General features: G+C 31.4%; 1 protein-coding gene across 6 annotated transcripts in view; it reads left to right on the top strand.

Moving 5' to 3' along the window:
• The window catches only part of LOC135144640 (inaD-like protein), a 501,533-nt gene that overhangs the window by 473,643 nt on the left and 6,744 nt on the right, over positions 1–21,146 (top strand). Inside the window, exons 23-27 of one of the 6 annotated variants that reach the window (XM_064076686.1) lie at positions 6,228–6,297; positions 10,260–10,319; positions 12,301–12,402; positions 12,474–12,545; positions 15,549–15,747. In XM_064076686.1, the coding sequence (XP_063932756.1) occupies positions 6,228–6,297; positions 10,260–10,319; positions 12,301–12,402; positions 12,474–12,545; positions 15,549–15,747 (503 nt within the window). Of the gene's footprint in view, positions 1–6,227; positions 6,298–7,226; positions 7,484–10,259; positions 10,320–10,405; positions 10,500–12,300; positions 12,403–12,473; positions 12,546–15,548; positions 15,748–21,146 lie in introns of those variants that run through there. The other 5 variants (XR_010283205.1, XR_010283206.1, XR_010283204.1 and 2 more) reach the window with 5 other exon arrangements.

Consider the following 21,146-nt stretch of genomic DNA (forward strand, 5'->3'; position numbering starts at 1 on the left):
CCTACTACCTCTTACACCCATCTAGAATGAAAAATATATTTTGAAAATTTTCATTTAGCCGAAACTCAAAATTCTAATATCGAAATATTTTACCCTTTATTTTGTGTATAAAAAATGGAACAAAAATTAAATTGGTCCTTTAAAGTATTCTAAATATTGAAATACACAAACCACTGAAAAAAAGACAGTGGTTTGCGTTTACTTTGTTTTGTGGGCATCCGGTGTACACTTGATCGCTTAGAACAGAAACCGCACGAATGTCGATCAGACCAAATTTTATGCAAGACTTGTTAACCGCAACCATATACAGACTGTTCCAGAATTTAATATCAACTTCGTGACCGGTGGTACAATATGAAAGTGAAATAGATTATCTTCACCTTTGTATTACAGATTTTCAGATTCTAAACAATCATGGTTTTTTGTTAAAACTCTAAAACATAATAATCAGCTCAAACCAATTTTTCTATTATTATTAGTTTGATACAATGTAAAGAAACAACTACTTCACATTATCCAATTACCAGGTTTCGAGATTACTACATAAAATCATCTTCTGAATTAGTTTTTTGAAAAGCTGACACTTAAAGATATCACTCTGTAAAGAAGACAAGTTAGCTTATGTTATCATAATATGTATTTCTAGTATTTCTAGTTACATTATCAATGGTAATTTAATAGATGTCAGTCTCCTGAATGTGTTGCTATCAAAAATGGAAGCTGTGTATCCAAACCATACCTTTTCAAAACTGACAACAATTTTGTCGACGATACATTTGACAACTTCATGACAACAGGTGTTTGTTCAATATTCACCAAAACACTGTGAGGATCCGGTTCATTAAACTTGGACTTCTTCATTTGGAAAATTTCAAATTTCTCGTTGTAGACAATAGACACATGTGCAGGTATAACCTACGAATATAACAGCGTCATCAAATTTCACCTTCATGTATGATTTACTTTAATAAACTTCAGTCCGTAACTTTTAAGTTTGTGCTATAAAACTTTTATTAAATGTTTTAAATTTAGATAACTAATATCGCACTTATTTAGTCCAATAAATCAGAATTTGACGTCGTGTGTACAATTAATCATTATGTTTTGAATGACTGAAATTCAGTAAACTCAGTTTATGAAAATAAACGCTATATAGCTCTAAACAGCCAGCAGAAGCGGATCAGACACCACTTTTTTTGCTATATATAGTGAATACGTTTTTACTTTTGCAACAAAAAGGAATGTTTAGTTTTTTCAGAAATGTGAATATTAAGGTACACATTAGGTTAAAAATAATTTCACTTAGACTAAGTATGTACCCATACCCCAAGATAATTTAAATTTTAAGAAGGGTACATTCAAGACTCATTGTTTTGTTTCTTAAAAATTGTAGGCAACTGAAAGAAAAGAAGTGTAGCAAAAGAAAAAGTAAAGCAAGAGACTCCCCCTTCGGCTCATATCGCAAATTTTTCCACTCGTAAGAAACATACGGTACACCACCTTGTCAAATATTTCCCCTCCTCCTTGACGTTGCGTCAAACAAAATCTACAGATTTTGATATTATAATCGATAGATACCGTAACTTACCTAATACAAAAATTTCCTTAAGTGAACAATAAAATTGGTTAAGTAATCCTGTAATATTGTGACACAATGTTTTTAAATTATACCGTTTAGCTATAAAATAAAAATGACATTCTTATAGCATTTATCAAAATCATTACAATACGAAAACTGTCTTAAGTACCATGGTTTTATTGCCTGAGAGATGTTTACGGCGAATCTGTCATTGTATAATTTATACCACCATAAACTACAAGTACGACAAAAGAAACGATAAAGATAAAAATTCAAATCTATCTGTTTTTACTTAATTTTTTATGTAAACAGTATCACAGGGACGTCTGATAAACAACTCACAATTAAACATTGAAGTGAAATATTTTTAGCCAACGAACATTTTAAAATTGTTGAATGACAGAAACACAAATTCTTTTATATTTTATTTTTAAATAAAATATGCTTTTTGAACTTACATTTGAACTATGTATTAAGATAAAATTTTACGTATCATCTTAACATAATATTTAGTATTGAGCTTCAAGTTCGTATTGTAGTAACTAACTGTACAGTTTAAAAAGAAGAAAGTTTATAAATATTTTGTTAAAACAATCTTGTCTTGAATATATTTATTCGTGTTAGGTGTTTCTTGTTAGTTTAACATTGCACAAATGGAGAATTTGTGTATGTACATTTTCTTGTATGTCATTATCATTAAGCGTAATAACGTTTTGGTTCTAACTGTTGTATGTACAACTTATACGCTATTATTATACCGGCAAAACAAAAGAAACGCAAACATTATCAATTTTTAAGTATTAAGTATTCCGCTAATTCGTTTAATTGTTTTTAAGTACAATATTTATATTCTTTTATAGTTTGCAATACAATTCGAAAATCCTGCTTGTCTTACTCCATCGTATTTCAAAATTCTACTATTTAAGGTAACCCCTTCTATATATAAAAATTAAGTTATATTGTAAAAATAATATCCGCAAAGACTGAGTACGTATTGCGCTGTTCCTCGTATTGCCCCACCTTCCCCTAACTAGCAGAAAAATGATAAAAATATATTCTAAAGGTGGCACGTCAGTTTAAAATATTACTAAATGTGATATATTAAACAAACTAAAATAAGAAACTAAGACAGGAGCTTTTCAGTTATTGGGATGCTTCAACTACAATACAATTGCTACCATCATACTTCTCTTTAAAAATGCCACATAATTACTATGCTGTGATAAATTCAGCTAGAAATAAAGCGATAAGTAATTTAATATAAAATATTCCTTTGAAATTTTTCCATTGTTACCACTGTGTAGTAATCTGTATATTATTCATACGTCTATAATTAGCATATCACTAAGCTGGTGATATCAATATTTAAAAGAAAATGGAGTGGAAAAGACAAGTATTTACTAACAAGAAAATACCCAATACGATTAGAGTTCTGTGGATAATTTTCACACCACTTTAACACAAGTTGTCAAAGAGAATAAAAATGCACCTTTCTCATTTTTCTGTTTATAGAATAGTCGGTTAGAAGTAATCAGCAATCGACAAAAGTAGTCCCTTTTTAATTAGCGCTGGGCATTCCGGTTGTCTTTCTCTTTCTCATTGCCGAGAGTGCACTAGATATGAGACAGACAGCTGTTAATCCAGGGATATCTAGGGGATGATTTTTGTTGACCGCACATAACTTGGATGAATAATCTCTCAAATTTTTTCATCAGTATTTCTGAATTTTTAACTTATAGACTCTGTTAAATAAAAGCAAAATATATGTGTATCTTTATCATTTATTGCTGAAAGAGTGTTTGTATTCTATGTACAAAATGATCTAAATTATACTTATTATTTTAACACTTCAGAAAGGAGAAAAATCAGCAAATCATTTTGATAGTAAACATTAAATAGAAATATTGCAATATGTACCGGGTGTCTGGAAAATGGCGGATTAACTCTTCTGTACGTTATGTACGGGAGTTTCGAGAGTCCCAAAAAATACTTCAAGTAATTTTATAAAGGTATAATTGGCAATACTGAACGCATCTAAACAAGCTGTTATTTTTCATTAATTAATAAACCAAAAAATCATTCAATAAGACACTTATAAATTATAAACAGAAGCAAAACCAACTAAAGAAAAATCCATTAAAGCATAACTGACTAAACACTAGAGGAGATTCCTGCCTTGTGCTCGTAATGTTCCCAAGTTTTGATCATTTTTTGTAAAAGTTAGTCATCAGTACTTGCTAAGATAAAACTGATTTTGGCAAATGACACTAAAAAAACATCCAATTTTAAAATCATTGTAAGTCCACCAAAATGTGAAAAGAATTGTTTTACTATTTTTCGCAGACCCACCAGTTTATTGTTAAGAGCGTAGCGGAGAGTTAATCCGTCATTTTACAAACACCCTGTATAGTGTTATCATCGGAAAGTAATAATAACACTGATCAAATCTTGGCAGGAAAATGAATGATTTTCTAGTTGTAAAATATTTATTTAATTTCGTTGTAATCATATGGAAATACAGATTATTTTACATTAACAGAAAGACACAACAAGATGCCAGCAGGTAAGTAGTGGTAAGATGTATATAAGTCCTTACTTAGTTTGAATTTGGGACCCTATTAGACAGGTTAAGTAAGTGTTAATACCCACCTATCGTATAAAAGCTCCATTTATAAAGGATTCGTCTTTTTATTTTGTTGTAAAACTATTTTCACATATTAAAGTTTGTTAAAATATTTTTTTACCAAAACACAATATTATAATAGTAATAGCATATTATTAAAATATATTTGAAATGTCCGTATGTAGGTGGTGTTTCCGATAATATTTATGTTTTGAATTTTATTTTTATCTCTTGTAAGTACACAAAATGTAGAAAACATTTGGCAACACCCAAAAATTGTTTTTGTTGAACACATTCAGTTACAACGTTTTTTATCAACTTATCTCTACTAATATAGAATGCAATCTGGATGCTTAAGTAAATTTAATGTACTTTTAAGAAAAAAATTAGTAAAAAAATTGTAAAATGTTGGAACTAATTTGATTTTTAGAGCCTAACAGACCCACCAATCAAAATACACTCTAATCAAAGGTGTGTATAATAAAAAAAGGTAGTTCCTTATAATTCTGTTTGTTTAATAGTATTATATCATTATTATATTCATACTAGAATTATATGTATTAAAGCACTCTGGTGAATAGATCACATTATTGTATTTACTAACAAACGTCAAAAAACTAAAAAATATACCTGATGATTCAGTTTGATATTGGCACCTACTTATTTATCTGTAGCATTACTGACACAAATATGACATGACACGCCCAGTTACATGATTTGGAACTATACGCTTACTTTGAAATAAAGAATAATGATAAATGTGAAGTTTTTCCGAAAGTCACTATCACCTTTTATCTTTATATTGCATCTATTATACTTTTTCCTTTTACTGATAGTGACATAAGCACTTAATAAATTCATGATAATTTCTTAATCAATCAAATTTCGAATTTTGGACGTACCTAATTGCGATTTATTAAACCCTGAGTACCAACTGGCTCATTAAAAACTTAAAAACACATCTTGAGCAAATTAAGATCAAAACATCCCTACAATGAGAAGCACATTGTTGGAACAGTATTGTTTAATTACGGTAACTAAAACAAAATTCCAAACACCATAAACGTTTTCCAAAGATCTCGCATCAAAACATAAAGTGTGTGTATTAGGTAAGATCTAGAGACAATTAAAAAAACTAAAATTGTCACAGAAAATTTGAAAAATATACCTTTATATACTTACGTATATATGTAGATTTTGATCATATTTACAAAGTAGGATATGTATTTTAATGAATTTTTTCAATTGGTTACCTCATACAAGTTTCTACATTTTTGTAACTGAGTGTGTTACATACCTGTTTTTTCAATTTTATAAAAATCGTCTGTTACATTGCAAACGAATTTTGTTCAGTTTTTTTACTGCGAAATTGTGCTTGTATTTAACAAATAACAACAACTTTATTTATCTACATACACGGATCGTAATTTTCTAACTCAAGCACTTATTGTTTAATGAATGAATGGGTTAGGGTTCCCTATTTTTAGTCTCATTTCATAGTGTCGTCAAGCACCATTCACAAAATTTTGTGTGTAGGCAACCCGTAATGAGCGTTAGATGTGGCGTCCTATAACTCGTTTTCTAATTTTAATTTAACCTTTATTTTTTCGACCGATTCACTGTTACGGAGCTGAAGTTCGGCCTCGTCTTCGTCCTTACGCACAAATATCTCATGCCACAAATCCCAGTAAATATCAAAACCCATCAATCCCTATCACACATCAACCGATGGACTTCGCCTGAATCGTCCTGTCCTTATTTCGCTTCAAGGTTTAAATACCTATTTTGTTTGTTTTTATTAAATTTACTATTAGATATTGTTGTGAATATAGCTGGCAGAACGAGTTTTTTGTAAACATGCATATGTCAGCCGTTAAGGTTAAGAAGTTATGTTAACACTGCTGTTCCCCCAGTATTTCCTTCTGTTGCGGTACGAATTTTTACCTTTTGAGTTGTTTGATACGTGTGGTTAACCAGTGTTTTCTCGCACATTCGATTTATCTTCATGACGTTGCTTTTTTACAGGCGAAAAACTGCAATCGATGACATCGCTGTTAAGCCCATTACACAATTTCCAGTTTCCCTGGCGGAAGAGGTGAGTTCCTTTCAATTTGACGTCCGCTCAATTATTTTCTCTTAACGATCCTCTACACAATTTGCCGCGACCGTGACGAAATTGTCATCTGCTCTGGTTTCATTCAAAGAACAAGCGCCAAAGCGCCTATTATCCGACAAGGTATTAATTCCGAATTTAACGGTAATACCTTTGTTGTGGTCAATTGTTGTGGTTACAGAAATGTTTTGATCTGTTATGGTGTGAGTAATATTTTTACTTGTCGCTGGATCGAACGATCCAAAGGAGCTTTATCATTTTTTATGACCTAAATACCTATTTAAATATGATTAATACAAATCTGCAACTTTCGGTGAAGTTGTACAAATATTTAGCAATTATTATAAATAATAATAGATGTCGCAGGGGTTCACAAAAGTGTGCCAGTTTATAACACAAATTACAGAGAGACGGCAAATGTAAAACGCAATACCTAGTTAACGTAAAACCGTAAATCTAAGATTTTTTTTTTGAAAATTGTTTATTTTTTCTATTGCCATGCAATGCTTTCCCACTAGGTTGATTTACCAAATAAATCTCCCTAGTGCCAAAAATCTTTTTCCAGAAGATGTCCCTTACGAAAGTGTGCAAAACGCCGAAACCCTTTTCAAAATTGACACAGTCCAAGCCTGGAAATCGTCCTTGTTTGTCTTGTTAACCTTAAAGAGGTTAAAATCAAAATGTCACATAGATATTTTTGTCTACTGTTTGTTATTTTAGGGACTAAATATTCTCACTCAAATTAACTAAAAGTCGGTAGACATAAGAATCATAAGCTTCTGTTATTCAAGTGCGGTAAATTATAAATTCAGCTCTGTGTAGAAAACATGTTAACATAAAACTTAATTTCCTTGTCGTATTTCTGCTATTAATCAATGTTTACAAATATACGTATACTTTGTTCGTTTCAGTTGCACCTCATACAATTTTATGAACTTCTTTCGTCAATGGGGGCACTGCTATGTTCAACCACCGCACCCACAATTGATAATTTATGCCAGTACAGAGTTGGACTTGTCTTGTTACCCGATTTCACTAGTATACTGCAGCAATAAATATAGAACTGAATTGAGTGACGACTCCAGTGGTAAAGATGAAAGACTTCTCGTTAGGTTGCAGTTTACCAACAAATAAGAAAAGTCCAACCCTGACCAGCACATACTAAAATGTACGTATTCAAACCATAAATCTTCAGCATTACGAACCAAGAATTTGAGATACAAATAAAACGGACAAAGTATACAGTTCTATTTTGTTTTACTAAAAGTTCATTTTGGTTGAACTAAACCCTTACGTCTAGGAATAATTTGTTGTTATATGGAAAAAACTAATAATTTTAACACGATTGTATAGCAAGAATAATTTCAGCTTCTTTCAAAGCTGGCGTCAAGTAAAACATGAAAATATAAATGACTGTTACACTCGGCGTCAATAAATTGTTATGAACGTCAAAATATAAACTGAATAATAAAAAAAGGAATAAGAGTACATCTTGTTGTAAACTGTCGTTCGGTTGATGTGAATTTTAAACCGTGATCGTAACCTCGCACTAAGACCTTAGACCATGTAACTGAACCGCCCAAACACGTCTTCGTGGACCCCATAATTATACATATAAAGATAACGCTTTTTTTATTTTACTTTTCATTTTTTCGAAATATTTTCCCACCACACGTTATGCTTATACAGTTAGAGTAAGCATTGTTTGCTTTAATTCCCCTCAAATAAAAATTTCTTTTGCTGGTAATAAAGTTTGCAACAATGATAAGCACTGTTTATAAACTAAAGAGAAGGTATCTTCTTTAGATGCAACTAAGCAGGTTAGCCAATATTTACCGCAATGCTACTTTTTAACCTAGATAGTACAAAAATTTACTATTAATAGTGAGTTAAGTAGGTTCTTCGAACTTTGATATGTTTATAAGAGTTTTCACATAAATAAATAACTCCGGAGCTGTATGCACTAATTTTATAAAGTCTTTTTTAAACCTATACGGTCGAGTAAAAATAAGCCGTAACAAACTGAATATTCAGAAAGCCAAAAATATCAGATTTCGTCATATTCTTGTTATTTGAACTTGATATGCAAGAAAAGATATACATTTTTTTGTTTGAACAAAGTCAACCTTGTATCGTTGGACTGTTAACACATCTTAATACGACTGGTGAGTGGCGATAGACGTGAAAAAATAAGACTGTTGTGTTTATTTTGTTTGCTTTCTAAACTAGGACCCTTTAAACAGGTATTTCGATTTTTTTCGTTATAAACCGAAACCTGATCACCAATTCAAAATTTAAATTTATTAAGACGCAGTCAAACAAAAGCATTCTTAAGGTGATAATGACACATAGTTTTCTTTCATTTATTTTCAAAAACATGCAACCCCTTTGGCACTGGTCATAATTTCTTTTAATTTTCCATAAACATTTTTTTTACAAAAAGCTTTGTTGGAATCGAACACAATACAGGGAGATTGCTTCTAAATTGATATATAAGTACATGATTATCAAAATGACTTATAAAAACTTGAAAATTGAAACTTAGAATTGAATTTGTAGAAAAAGTTCAAATTAAATTATTGTTTCATTATTAAATTAAATTAAATTTTGCTTTAATTTTTCTAATGTATTTTCTCATAACAAAATAAAGTGTTAACTGAAGTAGTTATATGTTATCGGAAACGTGTCCGAAAGCTCTAACGGTCTTTTTAAAAGTTAAATTATGTATTGTTAAAGCAACATAAAAAATGAAGAGAATGGCAACTTAACAGTGCATGTCTTCTCAAAACGAAAACTATTAACGCTGTTTGAATACCATGAAAAGTGTTTTATTCTTTGGGTACGTCTTTTTTATTACGTTGTTTTAAGCTTCTTTAGATCGCTATCTAAATTCCGAGACGTGTTGCCTCCAGATACACCGTGTGTTTTATTTATCATTTTATCTGTAAGTTTATCTGTCCATGCTTTATCACGGTAATGACTAAACGAAGATTCAAAAAATTTCGTTTTATTCATTTTAATTATTATCGGCAGTAATGTTTCTGTAATCACAGTAATTCTCCTCATTAATACTAGAAGACCACATCAAAAGCTATAAATAATTGAGGTGATACAAGCACGATAATTACATATATACAATTCAGTGTTAAGATTAAAAATAAAAGATAATCATTAAGTTTTTACTTTCCACAATTAGTAACGAAACCAGAGTAACAAGGATTATATCGCAGTGATCTCACTCTTCATTGGCATAACCATTAATATTAATGACAATTTTAAATACGTTACAAAGAAACTTGTTTTACATTTTCAAAAGCAAAACATTTTGTGTGCAACCTTGAGGTAATTATTAGTGTTATCATAAAACCGCTTCCGGTGATAAGAATCAAGCAATATGCATAACTTTGTATCGTATAAAATATATCAATACAGAAGGCCACTAATACAATGGCGATATGGTAAAATCAGCGCAAACACTTCTTCCCCGAGTGTGTTGCTTTTTTTTACAATTTGTTGCAATAAATGACTTCCGACTTAAAACTAAACAAAGAAAAAGCCGCCTTGCTGTAATTTTCTTATTTTTTAATTTCGTCTAAATTGAGTGTAATTAGTCGGACTACGATAAGGAAGGTCAGCTCCGTAGTAGCACACTTGACAGTGTTGCCATACGTGTTCTAGTCGTACCATCACGTTTTGCTTTTAAGTTTTTATCGTTACTTTTGTTATCCCGAAGCCTTCATTCAATTCATACAAAAAAGATGCAAAAACAGGATAAGAAAGAATGCATAATATTGTTGTTGGCTTGACATGCACCCAATGCGCTGCATCGACTTCTTTTTGATGTTAAATGTTGCAGAATCACTTATAAAACTGGACAAAGTAAATGATTCTTTTTGGCGGCATGTTTTGCTATGTGTTGTTTGAGGTTATTTTTGTTTCTACAGGCCTCCGAGGAGCAGTTTAGTGCTAACTATCCCAATGTTCGAACCGTCGCTATTAAGAAGGTAATAAATTAAATGTTTTCTTTTATTAGTGGAGTAATCATCACCAACACCTTGTAAAAAAATAACATTAATTTATTATCACACAGCCACAAGAATTTTTATATTGCTGTTGACATTATAACACAATTCGCTAGATGGCACCACATCGCACCACACATCACACTAGGGTACCGCTTCAAGGTACATACTATACATAACAGTAGATGTAGTGGGGTAAACGTGCTGTAACGCATGGCACATTTACTTTGCAAGAAATTGTACTTAACATTAACACGATGTGTAGCAACTAAAAAAAAACTCATTGGTGTCGACTTTGTACCTATAAAGCAGGTTGATGGAGCTAGAGACTAACAACGTTTAACTAACTACACACTGAAAAAAACGTAAACAAATTGTAGAAATATTTAAAATAGAAAAAAATACTTTGCATTTAAAAAGAACAGTGTTGGTGAAATTCAGTAATTTTACCACAGATATTTAGTATCACTGTACTCTTTCCACTTATTATAGTTTAGCTTTTATCTCATATTATTTCTTCTTAATATTTTATCACAGTTACAAAAATTTTGCAATACGCAGATCTCTAACTGCTATTGTTTGTGAAATTTTAACATGTATAACTACACTACTACAGCTGTATTATATTGCTTTTTTAGTTAATTTAAAGTCAAATTTTAAGGTATAAATGTTATCTGTTTTTTTTTACTACGTGATTAGTGTCTTTGTAATGATGTCACAAGTAAAATATACTGTAGGTTTTTTAAAACTGAGACTGGACAAAATGCTCTAGAAAGTCGTCTGTCAGAAACTAGTTTTGAAACTTATTTGGAGGTCATTATTTTCATTTTCATCAGCTCTGCCCCAAAAAATTCTAAAATCTTATTTCTTCGGACAGTTACTTCTACTTTGAAACCAATTGCATTTTGAAACATTATAGCGTGTTCAAAATTTAGAATTTTTGGGATTAAAAGCCATTTTGCTATGCATAAAGAACCATTCTCTCGAAGAACAAACTTATAGACATAAAATTTATGTATTACGTAGCAGAAAAAATATCTTTCCACTTTATATCCATTAAAAGTCCTTTTCCTGAAGTAAATGGAAGAAACATTAATAACGAACGGTTTATTGGTATTGATGGCTGTGCTATATTGGATAATCATGAAAGATAAAAAGCTTTTGGTCCTTTTTCGTTGAAAGCAAAACCACGTAACGACAGTTGTAGGAAAGAAAATTTACTAAATTTTAAATGAAGACATTCTGCGAATTCATAAAATAAAAGGTAGTTCTAAAGTTTTCTATAATGATACTAGTTTACATGAATGAAAAATGCTCCGAAAAAAATGTTTAAGTACTGTATACGATAATAATATAAAATTGTAATTATGATTAATCATACTTCCTTTATCAAATTTTAAAACAATTTGGCAATGCTTGTTTTTAATTAATTGGCTACTTGGTAACTTGTTTTACTGCTTTAAGAATTTCAGTTGACACGATAATGTAATATAAAAATGGCATTATAAATAGATGTGAACAATTACGTAGTATCATTTTTATAATTGTAATTAGATTTTGAATAATAAACACACAATTTATATTCTCCATACGCGACCCTAATCTTACCATCACTAATAATAATCTAATCACTACCATCAAAACATTTAACGGATCTAAGTCCTATCGATAAATTTTACCCTTAAACAAAATTAAACTTTTTTTTGTAAACCATTAAACACATCGTTATATTTTTCGTACCATAATAAAGTTTCCAATTAATCGACGAACCGTTCAAAAGGAAACAAGACGCTAACTAACTTATGTAAATCGCCTGTTTTTAAATGCAAACACTGCAGTTTCATTTAACCTGCAATTAATATGAACGTCGACGCCCATGAGTAGCCATATCATCTTTCATAACCTCATAGAGTAAAATCGATGGGTTGACGAGACCTATGTGTTTTTTATCTGTTGTGTATAGGGCAACCAGAGCTTAGGTATAATGATAATAGAAGGCAAGCATGCGGAAGTGGGCCAAGGTATATTCATCTCAGACATCCAAGAGGGCAGCTTTGCGGAAAAGGTAACCGAACCGCTTTTTTGGAGCTTGTTATTGTTTCTTTACTACATAAAGCTGTGTTTTTTCCATTGAAGGCCGGCCTAGAAATCGGGGAAATGATCCTGGCTGTTAATAAAGATTCACTAGTTGGTTCCAATTACGATACAGTAAGTAGAATGAATATCGTGGTCAAAGGAACGCTCAATTCGACGAAATTGCTTTTGCGTTCACTAAGAGTCTGGTGAATTAATTGGGAAGGAAAATGGTTGTAAGATGAATGGGTGATGGTGATATTTCTTATATCGCTTGTTAAGTATGGAGATTAGTACTACAAAGGTTCAACGATGTTGTGAATATTGTTAAATGTTAAAGTGGTTAACTATTGTAGCACAGTCTGCATGATTACCTTTTAGTTAGTTTAATGCACATACAGGGGTGTTTGTTTCTAAACTAACAAAAGAAAATCGACGTAACTCATAAACATATCATTTCTACTAACACAAAAACAAAATAACTTTGCGTCTACTTTTTGAAGATTGTTTCAACAATTAAAAAACGTGCGGAGTAGAGAATAGTTTTGTTAATAAAATACTGTGATAAGCTGTATTTAAAAATATGAAGAAGAAATTTACCATGGACAAATACTGTATTACCGTGTCTTAATAAAAATACTTAATTATTGTTTCATTTTTTGAAAACACGGTTGCCAGAGTTATTAGAAGTGGTAACTTTAAAACTTCGGCAAGAATATGTTTTGTACAGAATGGCGGTCGTCAATTTATTATAAATCTAAGGCGACTTTTAAAATGATTTTCGTTGTTAAATATGAATTAGTAGAAGTGAACCATAAGAGCTGCGACTATTACTTATGAAATTAAATGAAGTCAGTGGTGTGGAACTCGATGGATACAATAGATTTAAAAAAGAGAATAACTTTTGCAAAAACCGATTCGTGACAACCGACAAAAACTAGCTGGAGTAAGCAATTCTTTGCTAAAATGAAGAGAGGTTTTGTTGGAATAGATTCTACGTTTTCTTCAGAGAAAAATGGGTAAAGCACTATAGTATCCAGACCAGTAGTTCTAAAACAAAATTATAATGGTAATTTCGTTACACTGTCAAAGTAGGTACTGTTAAATAAAAAATATTTCCATTATTCTTGTTCGTCACTTTTCAATGATGTATAAATACTATTTCAAATTGAAATATTCGACTAAAACAGCAACATTTTTGGGCGAATAAATACGTGAACGGCAAAACGTACGAAAAAGACGACGATTCCATATATCCGATATGCCAATTATCATAACATAGCTGAACAAAGAAGAAAGAGAAATATTGATTTTCTAGAAACGGCAACGGAGGAAATTTGGACCAAATATTATACCTCATTTAGGAGTATGTCGAAAAATTTGGTCGCCAAATTTTTCACTTTCTCACCTTCAACTTGTGAGATTTATTTTTTAATTTTTAAATCAATAAAGACTTATTTAAACAACACAGTGAGTTTAAAATATTTCTTGATTTTAATTAATTAACATCAATAAAAATGTTTCAAATGCAAGTGTATCTTCTGATAAATGTTTATTGTGAAAACCTTTCTAAGTATATAATTATCAAAAGATTTGAAAATTATTTACTACTTTTCATGATTTTCGTTCAAATCCTTGTACAAACCTGACGTCATCGCACTCATTTCTCGTCTTCATTTTTTTTTCCATGCTCGAAGATCAAATTATACTACGATAAAATTTAAAGCTTGAACTGCATTTCGAATGTTGAACTGTAAATTGAGTGCGCTTTATGTCATTTTTTCACCTCGTGGAAAGTTTCGTTTTTTAAGAAACGTGGGAATCAAAATCGCACGTCAGCGCAGTTAAAATGAAATTCAAGTTACAATTTAAACGTTACTTAAGTGCGTTGTTGTATATTCAGCTACATCGACACAATTTAATCCATAACGGAAATAAAGAAAATGCATTGTCTCGAGTTTCTAAGTTAGGCGTTGCAAAAGTCAGCAACTAGTTTGTGGTAATTGTTTCAATTTAATACCTCTTACGGGACAGTGTTTCAAATTTATAAAAGTTTTAGTTGTTAAGTAACATTGTCAGAATAATGTTATAATCCCTATTTAACTGTGCTAGTGTTATTCGAAATTTTAGACGGTATTTTTAAATTTTCAGTAACTTTTAATAAAATTCGTCAAGCGAATTCTAATTTAAAAATATGACAAAAGTAGACTTCTAGAATTTGTATTACACAATATTTTAGCTACAAAGAGGATATTCCATCATAAATGAACGATAAAATTGGCTCAAAATTATCACTTATGAACCAAAAAATTATGTAACAAATCTACAATGTCAAAAATGTCTCATCCTTGAACATTGAACTGTCACTCCTACATTGTCGAAAGCAGTGTTCAAAATATCGTAAATTTTTTTAACATAATTTAATCTAATTTAGTTATTTGTTGTTATGGTTTACAAAAACCAATAGTTTAGCTTAAAAAGCAAAAATCACTCTTTGAGTTTTGTGTTGTTGTACTTATCGTATGGTCGTCCCCATACATATAAAAATCAAATTATAAAGAATTCGGTTATTTTAAAGTGTTTGAGTTGCATGTCTGTTATTTTTATCGTTTTAGCCGTCTTCAGTACGCGAACTGTAGACTAAATCTCATCGGATCGCAGATTTGGAAAAAAGCTCATCCTCACGCATGATAGGTGTTGTAAGTAGATGTCTGCTTTCATAGCAATAACCGACACGTCTGAATGTCTTGGTCCACACCATAAAAATAAAAGCAATTTCAGCGATTGAGCTCTCCTTTAGCGGCAATATCAGCTTTTTCGCTTTTTTCGTTCCACTTCCCTTCATCCGTTTCCTCCCTCCTCCACTAGGTACTTAATATCCGCATCAGTTATGCAATATCTTAACGTTTTAATTTTAATCTTCCACAATACACCGTTGTGTTAGTTCATTAAATAATCTAACGTTTACATGATAAAAACATCCAGATAACACCTACCCACATATGCCACTAATGTAAACTCAGTATCCCGTGTTTGAATATTTTTATATCATGTTTAAGGTGAGATGCTCACGCTGCGCTGCGCGTTGTCGCACTCTGCTTCTCGATAGAAAAGTGTCATATTTTCCTGACTTTGCAGGCCGCCAACTTGCTGAAACGTACTGAAGGCTTGGTCACCCTGGTGGTATCCAATCCGGGCAAGAAGGAGCAGCCGCCGCCTCCTGCCATAGCGCAAAGCGCCGCCAACGCCACCGATCACACCAAACAGAACGCCGTCAACAAACCTTCCGGGCTGAAGCCTTCAGGTCCTCCGTCGAGACCCAGCACACCAGTACCTGGTGAGTGTCTTTCTCTGGCTAAACTCTGACTCATTTGAATATATGCGCTTATTATGGTTGCGGTTATTGGAGTCGTACACGTGCGTTCACCAGCGAGTCATTCCAGGTCAAAGCAACAAAAATTGACTTTAAATTTCGTCGAGTATCGATGGTCAAATATTAGTTATTTTAAAATTCTGACCGATTTTTTAATTCAAGGTGGGTCATGCTGTTTACAGGAAATAATTGAGACGAAACATTGTGGCAAACAAGGTTTTATTGAACATTCAAAACTAATTGAGAAAATTATATAAACTGAGACGAAACTTTATAAAATTATATTTAGCGAAGGCGGCCTAACCTCCAGGTTTTCCTGTTGAGATATAAACACACAAGCCAGGAGAACCAAATTTTAATTCTGTGTTTTTTGTGATTTTATTATAAAAAATCTATTTCAATTTCATATTTCATTGTTTCGTAATACATTTTAAATTTTGAATTATGGTTTTTCAATTTTTTAAATGCCATAAAAATATTAATAAAATTAATTATACATATTCTAATTTCTGTTTTCTGTAGATTTAAATTAATTAAAGGTAAAACTCTACTAATAATTAAAATAATTAAAATTAATGAATGTTTTTAACGGAAGTTAACTACTAAAATCAATAGTGTATACTCTCGTTCATAAAATTGTGTTATCCTTCAAAATTCATTATTTTGGTATTCTTTTGGGTTTAAAAAACGACTTTGGCACTATATCAAATCTGTTACCTGTATCAAAGTGACTTTGATTTACATCAAATTGAAGGCAGCAGTAGCACCAACCTCTTTTTTATCGCACACTATATCATGTTTAATTCAATGTTACACTCTAGTTTTAGAGAAAGATTTTGAAGATTCAGATAAAAGACTTTGTCAGTTTATAGAAATCAGACTAACAAACAAAATGTCTTAATGATTATTTGATTAATATTTCATACTGCATGTGGCTCAATTTTGAGAACCTGATTTATTGCATTTCACATCACCAAGTAACTGGATGATTAAGTCGACTTCAAAAATCAAAAACCAGAGTGTGGTAGTAAAAAATCAATCTAACTTTGTGTACTTTCTTCGTGCAGAGAGATCTTTGTTTAAAAATTAACATTTAAAAAGCTTGAATTTCAGAATAATAAACGAAGAATATTTCAGCACTATTAGATCAGTGTAAATTAGATATTTCGCTTATCGTGTAAGTTAAAAATAAATTTTAAATCCAGATTATGAACAAATAGTGGCCACTCTGATTTACATTATTATTAGCCAGTCAGTAAATATCTGTTTTCAATTCATTATCATATAGAACTTTAACTGATCTATGAATAATTTCACATTCATTATATAGCAAACAAAAAAAAAAATTGATTTAGATCTGGCGCCTAGATTTTTTAAGTCACAGCGGGCAATCCACACAACTATAAATTATTAATGGTTTTAGCCCAAGCGACACCAGCGACAGCGGTCAACATCTCAACTAAAGAACGGATACAAAAGATACTAGCAATTCTTTACAGTTTTATAAAATATTCCGGACTATCTTAGATGGAATTATTCACAAGTAGTTAAATAAGTGCCAACGAATCTTGCAGTAAAAGTATACAATAGCTTATACCTTGTTACAAGTGCCATAACAAAAAAACACAACGTTGAAAGGTGGTCTATGAAATAAAGAATTTCATGCGTAAATATTTTTTATAAACTCGTCGTTTAAAAAATAGCAGAACTTTCTTCTGGATTAATCCTCGTATAATTAATTATGTGGGCGTCATTTGGGTGTAAAAACCCACCGAAAAACTCTGGATCACGTTCTCGCCCATATGATGTGAGGACGGAGGCGGACTGATGTTAATTTGTCTCAGACGTTGGTGGCGAGAACTAACTTTTATCCCTTGAATCTTTGTTACCATGATTAATGTACTGCACATCGCATCAAATTAAAATTGTTTAAGTATGTCGTCATATTTTTGTGATTTTTGCGAGGATGGAGTCCATTTTTGGTATATTTTTAAAAGAATAAGCCCTACCACCCTGTATCGAGGAGTAGAATATACTAGTGAAAATTTAGTACACCTTTCTTTTGTTGCTTTGCTGCACCAATGTTGATATATATTAATTTTAATATGTACAATGTAACACTAGACACGTTAGTTTGTTTCCAGAACTCCAAAGAATTTAGATGAGCTGTTTCTAAGATAATCATTAAAATAAACTGCTTCATACATTAATTTGCTGAGACATACTGTGTAAGCAATTCTAAACAAATTAATCTAAAGTTATTTAGGTAGAACTTCTCTCGCACCTGAAGCACAATCAATTACACAGTTGTTTAGATAATTTACAAAATTTTATTCTGCGTTTTTTATCTTAGTCACTATGTGGTAAATTAAAAGTACTGTATTATTTAAAATTATTAAACTGAAGACAAAGGAATTTAGTGATGACGTCATCAGTTTTGTAGTGGGAACAAATATATCTATTTCGATAGATGCAGTGCAACAGTACTTTTTTCACACATACAGTATTAATAAATTTGAGAAAATAAAAAGATACCACAAAAGTACAAACAACATTGCGTCTTAATGCATATTTTTAACAAACATTTACTTCATAATTTTTTTAAATAACGTAATCGATGTTCTGTATCATTAAATCAATGTTATTTTGTTATCAAAATTTAAAAAATTTCATTATATTTGTTATAAATCCTGCTGCAAAATTTAATTTTACAAATTTCTTATCTTAGCAGGGACTAGCCCTCTAAGAAAATAAAGGGTGGGGTGGGGGGGGTAATACTCGCTAAGATAAGACTACTCTTCATTTAGAGGGTATGTCATTTGGGAAAATCAGTCTTATCTTAGTAAGTATAGTGAACCAAGAGTTATAAGGTTATATGGCCATCATAAAATCATCCCATTGTGTCGAAGTTAAGTTGTTTACAATAGAAAAGGTTTTAGGGTCGTAAATAACGTGTCCACTGCAGCTCAACCGGCTCTTGTGGTTTCGTTCAGGGGCGGCTTTCACTAAATATGAAAATCCACCACTCCACTATTTCTTTACTACCTGCAGCCGCTGAGGGTTCCGAAATAACCACTCGCTTTGAAAGCCGGCCCTGTTAAATATGAGCAAGAAATGTTTAGAAGATGATTTATTGCCAACCGGTAAGCTTAGTGCGAACCACACAAAGGGGGTATTTATTTGCGGTCAACTACTTTTATGATGACCATATAACCTTATAGCTCTTGGTTCACTATACCACCCTCCTCTACTCGCCCTTCATTTTCTTAGAGAGTAGGTCATTTGCCAATATCAGTCTTGTCTTAGCCGACACTAGCTCCACCCAGCCACCCACCCTCTCTTTTCTTAGACGCGATGTCATTTGCGAAAATCAGTCTTATCTTAGTAGGTACTAGCCCCGTCCACCCACCTCCTCTTTTCTTAGAGGGATGTCATTTGCCAAAATCAGTCTTATTTTGGCAGCTACTAGGTCCGCCCACCCACCCTCTCTTCTCTTAGAAGGTATCTTATTTGTCAAAATCAGTCTTATGTTGACAACTACTAGCCCCGCCCACCCACCCCCTCTTCTCTTAGAGGGTATGTCTTTCACCAAAGTTAGTCTTATCTTGGCAGCTACGAGTCCCGCCCACCCACCCTCCCTCATTACGCGCTTACTTATATGCAGGAATTTTGAACACCTTCTCTAGTATTTAGTTGGTTATGCTTTAATGGATTTTTCTTGTGTTGGTTTTGTTTTTGTTTATAATTTATAAATGTTTTATTAAATGGTTTCTTTTTGGTTTATTTATTAATGAAAAATAATACAGCTTGTTTTATTAGTAATAATGTACAACGATTAATGACTACTGGTTGTTATGTTTATTGTCCTAAAAAAAAATAAGAGATGGATTTCAGTCGCCATCCTTACTAAGAAATCAGAAAATAAGCGGGAGGTATTCACGAATCAGGTGCGTGCAGTGTTGCCAATTTTACTTTTATAAAATTACGGTTTTTTTTTTCGTAATCTACTTCATAAAGAATTTTTTATAACTTTTTTGGGACTCCTGAAACCCCCGTATATAACGTACTGAAAAGTTAATTCGCCATTTTCCAGACACCCGATATAGGTATGTCTCTTAAAAAAGTACAAAATCACAACACTATCAACTTTAAATACAAAAAATACTTTACAAAAATAAAATAAAGATAACAGAAAATAGAATAATAATACAGTCACAAAATACAAGTGTTCTTTTTGAAAACACTGGAATATCGTTATTCGAAAATTGTAATAATTATTTTTTTATAAACACACAAAATTTAATTTATTTGCGCCACAACAAAGCCCGTATCGTTTTTTGTTCTCTCCATGAAATATTGTAACACAATTTTAAAGAATAACCATGCTACAATTTTTTGTGAACTCTTCCATGGCTAAAATTTTCCAAAAAATTGTAATAACGTGGCAACGTCGCATCGGGATTTCACAAATAAACTGTGATTTTAAAACCTAATAAGAGGTCAATCAAAATATGTAAAATATATAGGGTGTTTCATTTAAATAAGTTATGATTTACGCCTTAAAAATAGACCAGTTTGTATAGTTAAAAATAATTTTAAAGTCTAAAGTACTGTCTTAGACTTTTGTTTCTACATATTTCTAATAATAATTAACGAGATATCGAAGAATACGCGCATAGTGATTCACCCTGTGTCTTGTGAATATGCTGTAGATGATAAAAGAACGTCCCCTTCACAAATTTGATGATATCATTTTAAAATTGTGTTCAGTAAATTTTGTTTAAAATATGCTTTATACTTGTAGTTTATTATTATTGTTCTATATTTATTTTTTAATGTTATGAGGACTTGCTACGTTTGGTTCTTACGGTGTTGTCAATATATTTTCAAAATGTAATATTTCCATTATTAACACACCTATGGTTATGAAACTTTAAATGCAACTTGTGCACAACTTTCACTACATAACTGCGAGGGCAGTTTTTTTTAAACAATTTATTATCATATATTTTTTAAATTTTGTTGAAATTCTTGCATCACGTAGTTTAAATCAATATTTCAGTTATTTATGGAAATTTTGGAACGGGGTTGTCACCACTGTTTTCAGCTTGAAAAACTTTAGAAATAGTACTAGTTCTATTTTTGACTTTATTTGTTGGGACTGGGATATAGTAAAAATAAAAGTTAACAACTTCTATAACACAAGTTTTTTTTAACTGTGGATCGTTTCTAACAAAAAAAAATCGACGATATATCTGGTATGGTTTCTGAAGTTTTGTAAGCTGAAAGCAGTGTTGAAAACCATGTTCTGAAATTTCCTTTAATAATTGAAATATTGATTTTTAAAAATACGTTATGCAAAA

This window comes from Zophobas morio, unplaced genomic scaffold (genome assembly GCF_036711695.1).
Source record: "Zophobas morio isolate AGI-343-1 ecotype UQ-CSIRO unplaced genomic scaffold, CSIRO_AGI_Zmor_V1 ptg000108l, whole genome shotgun sequence".
NCBI lineage: Eukaryota > Metazoa > Arthropoda > Insecta > Coleoptera > Tenebrionidae > Zophobas > Zophobas morio.